The sequence below is a fragment of the Triplophysa rosa genome, linkage group LG1 (genome assembly GCF_024868665.1).
Source record: "Triplophysa rosa linkage group LG1, Trosa_1v2, whole genome shotgun sequence".
In the NCBI taxonomy this organism is placed as follows: domain Eukaryota; kingdom Metazoa; phylum Chordata; class Actinopteri; order Cypriniformes; family Nemacheilidae; genus Triplophysa; species Triplophysa rosa.
Window position 1 is genome coordinate 34357905 of NC_079890.1, and position 14741 is coordinate 34372645.

Sequence of the window (14741 nt, forward strand, 5' to 3'; positions counted from 1 at the left end):
TTAAAATGTAAAAGTATATTTTAAAATATAATTGTTGTGTGCGATTAATCGTGATTAATCACAGAAAAAATGTGTGATTAATCCGATTAATTTTTTAATCGATTGACAGCACTAATTTAAATATAAATGTATATATAGTTATGTAAATATTTTTTATACAAACACATGTATGTGTGTGCATACTGTATATACATATAAACACACCACACATATACTGTATAAACACAAATATTTATTTTGGAATCGATTAATCACAATTAATCAGTTTGACAGCACTAATATAAATATCATTTAAGAAGCCTTAAACAGCCTATCAGAGGCATAATGAGATGACATACCTGAGTTTGATGAGTTAAAGCCTGGTATGGATGGACCACCAACACCTGGCAGGAGAACAGGGGGAATCCCCTGTAGATTCGGGTAACCTGACTGAAGGTTCAAGGCTTGCAGAGCAGATGTGTCAAACATCCCTTGTTGCTGCATGGCTTGTTGTTGCGCTAGTCCCAGGACCTCATTGGCTTTCTTGATACGATCCATCTCTTGTTGAGCCATTAGCTGACGAACCGTCGCAGGGTCAAAGTACTCTTTCTCTTTATCGAGCTGGCTTCCAATGGTATCCTTTACCTTGGAGATGTGTTGCTGAGAGAATATGTGGTCCCGCACTGAGTGCCGAGCACTGTATTTAATACCACACAGCGTGCACTCTGTCTTGGGTCCCTCATAAGATGTCTGGTTGATACCAAAGTGTTTGGCCATGCTGAGCTTAGCCTTCTTTTCCTTAGCACGAGCATTCTGAAACCAGACTTGAACAACTCTCTTTGGAAGTCCAATGTCATTGCCAAGTACCTCGCACTCTAGCATGGTGGGAGTCCTGTAATCATTAAAGCAAGACTTGAGCAACTTCAGCTGAAGATTAGACATCTGTGTACGGAAGCGCTTTTGACCAGGCCTGTCTCCACTATCGATGCTTCTACTTCCAGAAGCCCCTGGACTTGGTGAGCATGGGTCAGCCAGACTAGATGTTTCACTATAATCTATGATATTTTCATTTTCAAAGTCTTTTGTGTAGTAGCTTGTTGCGGGACTCACTAGTCCTGATGACATCTGCTCATCATTCTCAATAGAGGGGATTGCACCCCCAGATTTAGACAAATAGTCTCCACTATTGTGGCTGTGCTTTGCATCAGCACTGTCATTGTCAACATTTGCTTCATCACCTGTGGTAGTATCAGTGATGGCTGTGTTCACCGATGAACAATCATCATTATCGAGTTTATTTTGATCAAAGTTTGTGTTTACTGAGGAAATAGTTGGGCTTTCGAACTCTTCTCCCCCTTCAACTTTGATAGATGTTGGGCTCAGAAGAGCTCTAGGGGACAAGTCCATGTTTTTGCTCACAGGTGACAGCGATGAACATTGGGCATCATTGCTGGAATGGGGAAGATGAGAGTAGCTAGACATATCTAGAGGATCCATCTTCAACTGCATAACCTCTTGTTCAGGTAACATACCAGAAAGTGCCAGATTGTAACCAGCACGTTTAGCTTCATGCCAGTGGCGTGAACGAATGTGGGCCTCAAGAGCAGTTTTAGCCTTGAACAGGGCTCGACAAAATGGGCAACGCCGGTGGGCCTGAGCGGGACCGACAGCCCGAAATTGTCCTTTTCTTTCTCTAGCTCTTGTGTTTTGGAACCATACCTGCACCACCCGTTTTTTAAGCCCCACCTCATGAGCAATGTGGTCAAGCATTTTACGAGTGGGATTAGAGTCAAGCAAATATTTCTGGTATAGAATCTCTAGTTGCTCGGGTGTAATGGTGGTTCGGAGTCGCTTGTCTCGTTGTGGCTCCTCTCCACTGTTCATGCTATCACTTTCTCCTGGACTAGTTCCAGCCTTTTCCTCCAACTTCCTCTTTAAGGAGTTCATTGTGGATGTAGGAGTTGATGGAGAGGTGGCAGAGTTGCTGGACATTTGTGGTATTGCACTTGCAAGGAGCTGGCTAGTCAGCAGAGGATTACTAGGATCAAATAACATAAAGGACATGTCCATTGGGCGGTCTAAAAACTGAGGATGAATAAACTGATTTTGGACACTCAGGAAATGAAGCTGCTGGTGTTCTTGCCAATGCTCAAATGAAGGAAAGGCAAGTTTGCACTGTTCGCACTGGTACGGGATCATTTGTTGGGCCAACTGCTGCTGGGAGGCAGATACTAAATGGGCATTAAGGGCCATTTGGGAACTCTGGGAGGTCTGACTTGTATGCGAAACAGAGGGACCACCACTATGCTGTTGCTGTTGAGAGAGGGAAGGTGAAGAACGTTTGGAATTCTTTGGGACTGTATGACTTTTCTCCTCTCTTTGCAGCCTCTGCTGCAGGCTCTCAGATGGATGACTGGTTTCTTGTTTCAAAGATGGCTGCTCTTTTTGACCCAATGATGCTTCTGCAGAGTGTTTCGATTTCTCATCAAAAGAGTTTGATGTGTTAGCAGGTTTCGGCTCCTCGTTTTCATTGGATGTCATGTGAGAGAATGTAGAGGTGGAGGGAGGAAGAGGACACAGGCTTGATGATGAGGGCATTGGTGTCTGACCTGATGACCCAGACGGTGTGTAGTATTCGTGTGAGAGATCAAGAGAGTCCTCATTTTGGCTATCATACTGTCCGTCTTCCTCTTCATCTTTGTAACAATGCTTCTTTTGGTGTTTAATAAGATCAAATATACGCTGGAAAACTAGGCTACACTTCTTGCACTGATAGTTTAAGTTGGTCGTGCGAATGTATCGATCATTGGACAACTCTCGGCGATCGCCATCTTTCCCTCCATCTCCTTGGTTTTCATAGTTTTTGCGAGCTTTCTGTCTGGCATTTTGGAACCACACAACAATGACTCGTGTTGGTAGGCTCAGAAGATTGGACAATTGTTCAAATTCATCATCTTTAGGATAAGCATTAGCGTCAAAGAAATCTTGCAGTACCCTCAACTGGTAGTCTGTGAACCTCGTTCTTGAAGACCTCTTATTTCCATATGATTCATGTTTTTGGGGCTCTGGTGAGGGTGGCTTTGAATCAATTTTGGTTTCTTCCAGAGTGGTAATTGGAGGATTGTTGAAGTTATAAGGAGAGTCTTTGTTTCGCTGACGCTCTTTGAAAAGTGTGTTACGGAACCAGTGCTTGATGACTTTCTGAGGGAGTCCTGATTTATCTGCCATCTCCTTTATTTGTTCCTCATTTGGAGAGTTGTTGATGTCAAAATATTGGCGAAGCACCCTTAGCTGGTCATCTGTGATGCGGGTGCGGGGTCTTTTATTCTGTTGCTGCAGCATGGCGGGGGTAAGCTGCTGTTGGTAGAGATGGGCCAGATCAGTGGCAAGACTGGGCTCCACAGCTGGCAGTTGGGCAGGAATCTGAGACGGTAGTGACTGCAGTGACATTGACTGCATCATGAGTGGAGAGAAGAGAGGGAGATCCATTGACATTTGAATTTGAGGCAGTGGAACTGGGGGTTGTGGGGTTGAAGAAGTTGGTGGTGTGAGGGTAGAAGTAGTAACAGGTATATTTGGTGTTGGTACCCTTTGAGGAGGTGGCGGGGGAGGTGGGGGTGGAGGAGGCTGTGGTGGAGCAGTAGCAGCATCGGGTGTTTGAGGTCTCAGTGGGTACAGCTTGTCATATTGTTCTCTGTACTCTTTGGCAAATCTCTCTAGAAATCGGAAAGGAAAGAAAGCCTGGTGGATATGCTCCTGATGACTTTTCAGAATCAATATGTTGGAAAAGAGCTTCCCGCAGGTCTCACACTCCAGCTTCTCTAATCCTTCAATGGGGTCAACCACTCTGGTGATACCAGCTGACCCACTGGATCCAGATAAAGATCCGGTTGGCTTTCTTTGTGCTTTTTGCTTGTTCTCATTGTACTGAATTACCAACTCAAATCCAAAATTTTCCAACAGGGCTTTAGTGGCATTTCCACGAGCATCTGATGCAATCCTTGGAGGAGGAAATCCAGAGTCGTGGTTTAGATTTGCTACAGCTTGGGGAGTCTCTTTCTTGTCTTTGGACTTGTCTGACATGTCTTTTGCGGCATGATCCTCTGCTTTATCACAAATTTCTTTATCCTTTGGATGTTCTCTTTCTTTCTCACTGTGAGGAGATGACTTTGTTTTTTTGTCTACGGGGTGAGAGAGAGCACTCTGCTGAAGCAAAGCCATTTGGCTTGAACCCTGGGAGTGGGAATGGGCTTGGTGCTGTTGCTGTAGGTGATGATGCAGAAGCTGCTGTTGTAAGCAGCTCTGCTGGGCAGAGTTTTTCTGTTCCTCCAACAGCGAAGCAGCAGATGCACTTAAGTTCAGTGAAGAGCTATTTAGGTTCATTTCTGGATTCAACTGAAATTCTGCCCCAGGAATGTAAAACGGAAAGAGAAGTTGCTGCTGCTGAAGTGGGAGAAGAGCATCTGTAGTCATAGGGAAGTGCTGGAGGAGAGGGTTAAAGAGGTGGGACTGAAGAAGAGCGGCCTGCTGAAACTCTTGTTGGAGTTGGGCTTGGGCCTGTGCTTGAGCTTGGGCCAGCTGCTGCTGTTGTTGCTGAAGCTGCTGCTGATGGCCCCTTGAGGACATGATATCTGCAAATTTCTTCTTTTTAACATCATGATTCTCAGAAGGGGAGGAATGACAAGCAGAGTTGCCAAAATTCTCAACATTGTGAGCATGACTCAGATGGTTACCTCCTAGGATGCCTTGAGCTGCCTGAGCTCCTGCCGGAGAACTGCTGCTGTTGCTGGTGGTCGAGTTAGTGGTGGGAACAGGGCTTGAGGTTGAAGTGCTATTGGAAGTGCTTCCAGTTGGACCACTACTGCTCACGGAGCTAGAACTGCCACCGGCTGCTTCAAGCTTTGCTGCCCTGGCCTTGGTCTGATGAAGAACAGAGCGCATGTGAATCTCCAATGTAGAGCTCTGGCTGTATGCTACGTTGCACGTGCTGCACTTGAAGGGCTTATTATCAGGGCTGCTGGTTGGTTCTGGCTGGCCAGTGGTGGATTCCTGTAGGGCCCTTTTGACTTTGTGTAAGTGCGACACAGAGTTGTAATGTACAAGAAGGATGTTCTTTTGGGTAAATGACTCTTTGCAGACTGTGCACTTAAAAGGACGGGATGGATCTAAAAACTTCTCCATAGTAAAGTTGGGGCCTTTTCTAAATGGCAGGGCTCGTTTTGGTTCAGATCCAGAATCCTCTTGCAAAGATCCAGAGTCACTGCCAGTTGGACTTTGCTTTTCCTCTGGGTCGCTTTCTTCTCCTTCCTTATCATCATCAAGTAGACCACCCTGGTCCTCTCCAAGTGATGGATCACCCATAATCATTAAATCTCCATTCATCAGTAAACCTCCATAAAGCTGCTGAATATCGGCTTCACTCAGCTCCAGGTGACTGGTCTCCAGATGCTTCTTGAGTGCCTGCAAGGTCCTGAAGCTCCGCTGGCACAGACAACACATTGTGGCTGCACGGATTACATGGTATTGGGAATGGAGCTGTAGTTTCTCTATTGTCTTGAATGCCAAACTACACTGGTTGCAGCGATATTTGTAGACATGTCGATCAGAAACAGGCAGTTGGGGCCTTTTATTGTGGACCTCATTGAAGTGCATCTGAAGGGCATTGGAGGACTTGAAGACTTTGTTGCAGCCCTTTTTCCAACAAAGAAAAGCAGTGGAATCATCTTTTGAAGGCTGCTGTTCCTCAAGAGGAGACTTGCGAGATTCAGACGTGTCTGTGGCCAGGCAAACTCCTTTCTCAGACTCAATATCTGCCACATCTGCAATCACAAAAAAGCACACTTTAAATTTCTCATTAGGCACATACGTGTGAATTTACTAAATGTTTCCTCCACTGCAGGACAATCTGACCTGCTTGCTTTTTAGTGTCATCTGAGTTTGAGTTGGTCAAAGACTGAGGTGTGTTTTGAGTATCTCTGTCTGGTCCAGGGACTGGTATGAACATGCTTGCAGGCAGTACTTCTGATGCTGACACCTGGAAAAAAACAAGTTGTGTCACGTTAATTATAGTTCATAAATGACAACGACTCAATAAGGAATGCAAAACATCTTGAATTAACACTACAGACAAGCAAATTACAAATCTCAAGAGCATTGTTTCACATGCTTTTGTTTGGGGAAAATGAACTGTTGACACAGGTGAAAGATGTTGAGCACTTGAAAAAATTTTCAGCATCTTATTTAAACTGACTGACAAATACATTCATTTTTAGATTTGAATTCTTACACTTCGTTTGCCATCCATGGAATTTGCACTCCATGGTGTTTTGTCATGCACTGTGATAGTTAATGCAGCCAATTAGTGTGATGGGCTGTGAGGTCTACCTTAGCAAAAGCTTATTAGAGAGCCTAATTAAATAAGTCTTCCACCTCATAAAATGTGCATTTCATTCCAACAGAAAGCACGGTGCACTAAAATGCCGTCATTCTGCTTGGAATTCTGGGTAATGAAACTACTGCCAATTCCTGGATAATGACCAGCACTCTTTAACATACAGCGCTCATTAAGGTGTTTTTAAGGAGTATTATAATCTACAAATTATGCAAATTATCACTTGAAACAAAGCCATTAGTAAAAACTAACTTCAAATGTAGGCAGATGGTGAGCAGAATGTTTTGCAGTCCAACTGATTAGAAAATGAAAATAATGAAAGTAACGCTGAATATTGTTGCGATAAGTGCAAAAGGTCATCAAGGATTGCTTTGGTGTCAATCATACATGATTGACATGTGCAGTGTCTAACTTTAAAGAGCACGATTCTCCACGCATGCCTCTCACGCTCTCTATGTCTTTCTCATTAAAAAACAACAGATTCATTGACATGGCTTCTATTTAACAATAATCAGAGATTGAGATTGGAAAAGGTTGGGAGATGAGCCACTGTCTGCTTCACCTTCCTCCAATTAACTCCCAAACTGAACAATCAGCCCAACTCTTCATGCATTTTAATAGCGTAATGTTACCAAACTATCCTTTCTTCATTACCTGTTTGGAATTTCTTTAAGCTCAGTTCCTTCTCCAGTTCACAGCACAGGTTATGGATCAAAGGTTACTATTTGACAGTCCAGGAGGCTTTGATATCTTGGTCATGCTTTTAGTCATTGTAATGAGATTATATCAACAAAAAATGTACAAATGTGACCTTGACAGCCGTAGACACAAACATGTGGAATCACACTAGACAAAATCTATTTATCAGCTTTTTACGCCACATCCCACCCCCCAAACCAACCAATGCTCTCCAAACTAAAAGTGTTAAATGCTTGTGGAGAGTTCCAGAAACAAAACATGCCAGTGATTAACATTACAAAGTGGACTGTTTCTAGACAACTGCATCATTAGGCAAAGAGCTCCGAGTGCCGAGAGTATCCCAAGGTCACTTTTAATTTGGGCCGTCTAATTGGCAAACATAGTTCCAAATGGCTATCATCTAGCCAGGCTCAGAATTAATGAAGCACAATTATTTTCATTACCCCTATCTTAGACAGACAGAACATTAGACAGAGAGTGAGAGAGTGGGGAGGGAGGGCAGGGCGAGCGAGCGAGGAAGAGTACATCTTTATGCAATTTTTGCAAGAAATAAAAGTAAACTGATTCAGAATTCATCAAGACTGTCTGCCTGACACACGGAACAGGATGAAATACCTATCTCTATCTCGCCCTACTTGTAAAAGAAGGTGCTGGTTTTAATGTGCATTGTATTAGCTCCGTTTCTATCATGCGCCGCACTTGTACGCCGCTCGGTGCGTTATTACCTCTATAAAAGAAAAAATATTGCCGTCTGGCCTCTACTAATGTGTTCGCCATTTGCTTTCTGGCTGGTTGAGTGGAGATGCCATCAGAGCGAACGGCCAGCGTGCAATTCAGCTCCACAGGCAAACTTAAACTTAATTATTTTGCAGCTGAAATCTGGCGAAAATAAAAGCAATAATGTCCCTCTGTGGTCTCAGTATGAGCTGGAGAAGAATAAGGTGAATATTCTCAGGAGGGTCCGACAGGGAAGACTGCTGGAGGCGAGAGAGCTATGAGAGGTGGAAATACTGTAAAGATATGATGTAAGAATTACAGTAGCGAACGTCTGGAATACAAACGACTTTGGTAATCACATGGGGTTTTCTAATTTCTTTGCTAAACTAAGAACAAAGAATGAAAATGTATTCACGTTCTACACACTCACGTTTCTCCCTGTGAGCACTGAGATTTTTTCCTCTAGAATTTGAGGAGAAACATCGGCAACAAAGTGGGAAAAACTGACCCTAGCACTCAAAGCTTGTGTCCTAAAATACGCAAGTCACTTTGAATACAACATGCCTGGGAGCCATTTAACAATGAACATTCCTTGAGGCGTTTGGATTAAGACTTAAAATGTCATCAATTAGATTAAAGGAAACAACTCAGTTCATCAGTTCTCAGGATGACCTCAGTTCATCAAAGGCAGTGAGTAAGAATCGTGAGTCAGAAGCGATGTCGATGCCTGATGTCATCACTACCGAACACTGACAGAACTCTCACCATGCCAAAACAAGATCTTTGCTTCTTCTACCTTAAGACAAGACACCGCACACACAAATCAACTGATATAAACAGCTAGTTCATCCACTAAGCAGACTGAATGAAAATGAATGAAAATAAAAAAAAATTGGATAAAATATTAAATATTATATTTACATTTTCACGAAAGGTGTGACTATTTGCATAATGGTGACTAAAATCAGACCCACCAATACCGATGGATTAATTTCAACTGCACTGAACAGCGCCAAACGAAATACTTCCTATTCAACTTTGATATTCCACTAGCATGACAAATACTAATAATTTCTGCAGTATCCGTAAGACTTACAGTGGCAATCAGCTTGTCGACGCAGTCAGGTGCCACGCTGTGGAGGTGGGTGAGGTGGAACTGCAGGTGGACCTTGTTGTTGAGCATGTCCTGGCACAGCGGGCAGCGGAACATGGGCTGCACAGAGTGCTGCGTCATCACGTGCATTCTTAGCCGGTTCAGATCTGAGTTGCTGAACTTGCAGTAGGGACACTGGTACATCTGTTCAACGAGAGAGAATGTTAGCTTCCTGATAAGAGTGGGAAAATCAAGGGCAGATCAAGACCCGTCTCCCTCCCGTGCAGCGAGCAGTGGGCTACTCTGAGATGCGGATACTTCAAAGAGTTCTCATCTGTCAAATATCATATTGATTTTCCACCTTTTGCACAATTAGCATTGCAAGAGCAGCAAAAAAAACAACAACACTGAGAAATATAATATTTTTAGAGAAAGAAAAAAGCACGCATGCATAATTTAAAGAGGCCAGCCACATTCTAATGCTCAACATAAAAAAATGCCTAAGAACAACATCCGCAGATATTTTGTTAATTAATGGGCACAGTTAATGAGACCTACATGCCTGGGGATCAGATGAGGTTTTAGAAAAACAGCCAGAGAGAATTCGGCATGATTTACATAGACTGGAGATTCCTTCCATACCTGCTCTCCACTGCTTTTCTCAGCTGTCCTGGGTCTTTTAGACGACAGGGGGCTTTCCGATGCCTCCGACCTTGAGGGGGGGCGCTTGGAGGGGACCGGAGAATCCGTCTGTTCCCTCTCCGATTGGCTGGATGCTGCCATAGACACAAAGAAAAAGCATGGCTGTCAAAAACACTGAGAATAGATTTGGCAGTCATGCATCAATCGATGCAACAGCCCTTTTGAAACAAGAACGCAGTTAAACTGCAACTGTGTAGTACAAAAAAACGGATTGCACTTAAAATGCCTTGTTTAGCAATCAGCAGGACAATTAGATTTATGTAATGCATACTTGTAGTCCACTGTATTGTAACTGTTGCACATTGCAGTACAGCTGCGGTTCGCTGCAGTCTCCCATAATGTAATTATAATTCACTGCAGTGGAAATATAGGCAATGTAGTACGAATGCAGCTTGTAGGAATTACAACTCAAGTTTAATACAATAGAACTACAGTTTAGCAAACACTTTACAGGTGCACTGCAAAATGATTAAGGCTGCAGTTTCTGCGCAGTTGTTGGCATGGTAACCGCAGCAGCGATCATATTGCACTAAACTGCAGCTGTAAAGCTAAACTGATTCATTTCCTTATTAGGAGGCTTCTATGGTGTGGTTAATGCACACTAGCAGACTAAAAATGGAGAAAGAGATTTTGAAAAACGTTGGTAACCAAACAACATTGGCTCTCATTGACTACCATTGTATGGACACAAAACCCCTCAAAATGTATTATTTTGTGCTCCACAAAAGAATCAAAAACAGGTTGTAAATAGTTAAAACACTGCAGTAATTTACATCAAGAGGTGAGCAGCAGCTTGTTTTTAAATGCAATATAAAAGCATCTGACAAGAATAAGCCAGGCCGGCAGATTGCTCAGGCAAGCTGTTCCCACTCCAAACCAACTACTCTTTCAACTGCTCCTCCCATGACACTTAGTAGAAGCAGCGTCTGTGCTTTGACGGGTTGTCTCTTCCTATGTTGGATGTTTAGGACATCAGACACCAACACCGACATCTAATCAAAACATTAGTTTGCCACGGTGAGCAGCTTTAGGATGCATGAAGTGAGGCGAAGGGATTCACCTAACCTGAGAAGAGTCAAATATACCACAGGTGGCTTCAAACTGAAGAAAGTGCTTTGTTCTGGCTCCTAATTTAATTCCTTTTTCCTTGCTTATCTAAATATTTTAAGTGACATCCCCTGGTATTTTCAGTTTGCAAAAAGTCTTGCAGATTTGCAACAGTTTGCAAAGAACCTTGCGGAGCAAGTTGACGTTAGCCAAACACGACAACATGTTCACAGCCAACTCCCTGAGCAAAAACATATCTGGCTTAATGGCTCGAATGACCTTCGAAGACAACTCTGTTCATCACCGCAGAAAAGCAAGAATGTGTGTTCAAGTATGTAGAACAGGGCCGTGTGCGTGCCATGAATTGGCCAAGTGTTTGAGTCTTTGCATACTTGTCAAAATAAGTTTCTGGTCTAGCGGAGCACATCAAAACTTATTGTCTTCAACATACGGCATATTAATGCATGACAAATGGCACATTTGTTGAATATGTAATATAAGACAATATAATACACATATTCATTGTGAGAAGTGTTCATAATGCTAGTCGCCGTCACTGGAAAGTCATTCATAGAGCGGATAAAACATTTAACACAACTAATCCTTTTAACACAATCTGCCCAGCCATTAACAATGCGTGGCATTACTCCGTGTTCTGTTTTCACCCAGCGAGGCCTGACAAAAACGCAAAGAGCTTAGTTACCCAGCATGCATCTGTTTATTATAAAAAGGCAGAAAAACAAACTAGGTGTGGCGATACAGAGGCATCAGAGCACCGAGTAAAAATAATCAACTCATACAAAAAGTAAATCCGAGCTAAGCCAGAGAGGAGTCAAGCGAGCGCGCTGTTCTGGGGAAAGAATCCACAGTGAAACTTAAGACGCCCTTCTCTCTCGCCGGCCCATAACGAGGCCATAAAGAGTTACATTTGGCATGATTTGGCCAGTCCTGAAAGGGCAAATTGAGAGTAGGGGATTGTAGGGAAGGAGAGGGGGTGTGGAGGTCAGGTTAAACGGGGTTGACCATGGACAGACATTAAAGTGTCAGATTCAATCACGGACCAGGGCAGCTGAGCGCTGGCTTCAGTGGGAAGGCCCTGCTTTTGAGATCGCTGCCTACCGTATCTCCCAGAGACTGACAAAATCAACCGGTGCAGGCCTATTAGGTTCAGTCACGGCCAATCCCATTAGACACATCCACCAATAAACGAAGGAAATGTTAAACAATAGAACCTCCCATTCGTTGCCATTAACGTTTAGTCTGGCTCCTGGAAGTGTCCTGTGTACTACACAGCTCTTCTACAGACACTTGCTCTGCTCTCTTGGGCTGTCCAATGGCTATTCCTTTCTCCTGCTGGTCCTTGCGCTCTACTAAAAAAGACCCTTGCAAGCTCAAGGTCGAATGTGTGGTCCTGAATCTATTTTATTTTGAACACTATTTTAGGGTAAGGGGTAAGGGATGCTCAATACTTCAAAAAAAACATCACTCCAAGCATTACTAATGAGTCAATTAGAGTCCATTTTTATGATCTATCTGATAATTTTTTGTGAAAAACGTGAGAGCGATGGAGCAGCTGTCTCCCGGGGTCCTGCTGCACATGTGTAGAGGGGAGGACGACCGGCTGCCTCCAGGCACAGCCTCACCTCGTCACGCCCTGTTAGGACTCCATAAATCTGATCAATTGTTTGCTTTAAAAGAGCTCCCAAACACCCACTTCTGCCACCAAACAGCCGTGACTAAAGTCCAGCTACCGTATCCAGTTTTCTGTTGTCAGGAGACTTGAGCATGCTGGAACAAAATGGAGACCAATAACCAGGCAGAGAGACAGGACTGCGGGCATGTGCAGCGCCCGTGTTCGGCATAGCTCAACATCTGAGCGGGTCAGATCCATTATGAGAGAGCATGACCAGAACCTGATAGCAGGGGTCTCTCTCTGCCCTCCCTCTCCTGCTCATGAACTTGGCTACGACTATGTGTCTCCCACTGTGACTATAACTCCGCTGTGTTCAAAGTGCTGAGTACTGTATACTATTGGTCAACCGATATGGGGTTTGAAAGGCTGATATCTAGAGGGGGTTTGTTTCTAGACGAAAGGGGGACAATAGCCAGTATAGCAGAAAAAATACAACGATAGTCAATAAAAAAAGATACAATAGCTGGTTAAAATATGCTTATAATGTAATACAATACAAATTGTACTTCAAGTTTGAGTGTATACATGCAGTGCAAAATTAATTTCAAAATGTCCAAAAAATATAAAAAAGGCCAAATTTCAGCAGATATACAGTAAACTGTTTCAGCGGCAACAGCATAAACATTGTGTGGCCCAAACATAACTTCCAGTAGCGTATGCAAAGAATCAATAACTGCCGAGTACTTTTAATTGAATTCAATACAATTGATATACAATAAAATATACAAATATTTTAATATTATTACAAATTAAATCGTTATATTATAACCAAATACAGCCTGGTATTTAACTTTGGGCCAGGCACATGCATCCAATGAAACCGTCTGAACATAATCTGGAAAGTCCAAATATTTGCTGATAATGAACAATTTACATAATGTCAAAAAATAAGTTAAACAAATAATCATGTAAGAAGAAATCTGCAAAAAAGGTCAAATAGGCACTGAAACTAATATATCTTTATATGGCCAAATCCTAAATGAATAACAGTCAAGTCAATATATGGATCAATCATAATGCGTACATAATAGTAGGGACTGTAAACACAGAAGCCATGTCCAACATTGATTATCCCACAAAAACACTTTTATACTACAGTACATCACTAATAAAATCTTTCCTTCTTACAACGTTATAGGTCACAAAGACTCTGGGATCTACATCACACAGTCTATGTGTGCAGTTTTGCCCCCAGCGCGCTCTATAAACCATCCTAATGTAGTATCTGTACATCTGACCTCAATTCTACCATTCAGCAGTCGACTGCGCTTGCAGCGAAGCCCACAGAGACAGCGACAACGCCCCAACTTTCATCTGACATCAAAAAAGCCAGAGGCAAAGGAGGGGAAAAAGTCTTAAAAGTCAATTAGGTGATTATTAATTCATGGCCCTTTTCCGTAAGCGGGAGGTCTTTGTTCTGGAGTGTCCCGTAAGTGAATTGGACTTTGGCACCTTCTCTCACCTTCTGGAGCTGAGCTGCATTTCTCAGCCTGCCTGTCGGCGCTGAGTGCTGGACCTCGCCATCAGGGCAACGTACACGTGCGATGCTGATGCAAACAAGCTAGCAATACCGCAACAGGTCCGGCATCACGGACACAAATGTAAAAACAGCTGTCAATAGTAGTGTTCCTGAAAAACCCATGGTGAACAGAGACGCTTATGTGTATTGCTCTGCTCACAGACCTTATAAAGACACCTCCCGATCCTTCAGCTATCCGAGCATTAATACAAAGAAGCGGTCCAACTCCCCAGTGCTACAAGTCATTCACTTTCACCTCCTCTAACAATAACTGAATATGATCTTTTTTCATTCATTCCCTCCCTCTTTTTAATCTGCCGGCCTTGTTGGTGCCCTGAGCAACAAAGGGGCCATATTTCATTTCACCTCATATTTCTCAGGTAATTACTCGGCATCAATTAATTTCAAATAAAGAAAATTACCACCAAAGTCTAACGCCAACGCCACTCCATATTGCGGCTTATCACATCGCGGCTCCCATGGTGTACAACCCACTATTAAATGAAAAGACCACCTCCGCGGTTCTGCCAAGGAAGCGCCCGCGTAGGCCCACGGGCACGACTGCTGCAAAGACAAATTTAAAATGAAGAAATTAAAAGGAGATATCAATTAGTGGACATGTTATTAATCTTCTGATGGCTAAGTAGCAGCTAACACGGCAGTCACCTTTAAAGGACACGCACGCACACCGACACACACGCAAATCTCTCAGGACGGCATGCCAATTAGAACGTAAGGGGCAAAGCTCATAAACACAGATCTCTCCGAGTGCTGGCACACAAACAAAGGACGATTTTCAGCCTATTAGTCTTCACGACAAAAATAATTTAAATTTAAGGGATGACAAGCTTTTAGAGGACATAATATGAATATGCAAACACGTCCTGCTCTTAAAACTGCG

The 14741-nt window shown here is 43.2% G+C and overlaps 1 protein-coding gene across 8 annotated transcripts in view; it reads right to left on the minus strand.

Annotated features, from left to right (window-relative positions):
• The window catches only part of zfhx3b (zinc finger homeobox 3b), a 224376-nt gene that overhangs the window by 7386 nt on the left and 202249 nt on the right, over positions 1-14741 (minus strand). For all 8 annotated transcript variants that reach the window (XM_057347034.1, XM_057347482.1, XM_057346956.1 and 5 more), the window contains 4 exons: positions 9522-9655; positions 8883-9083; positions 5890-6013; positions 339-5798 (listed from right to left, as the gene is read on the minus strand). In XM_057347034.1, the coding sequence (XP_057203017.1) occupies positions 339-5798; positions 5890-6013; positions 8883-9083; positions 9522-9655 (5919 nt within the window). The remainder of the gene's footprint in view (positions 1-338; positions 5799-5889; positions 6014-8882; positions 9084-9521; positions 9656-14741) is intronic.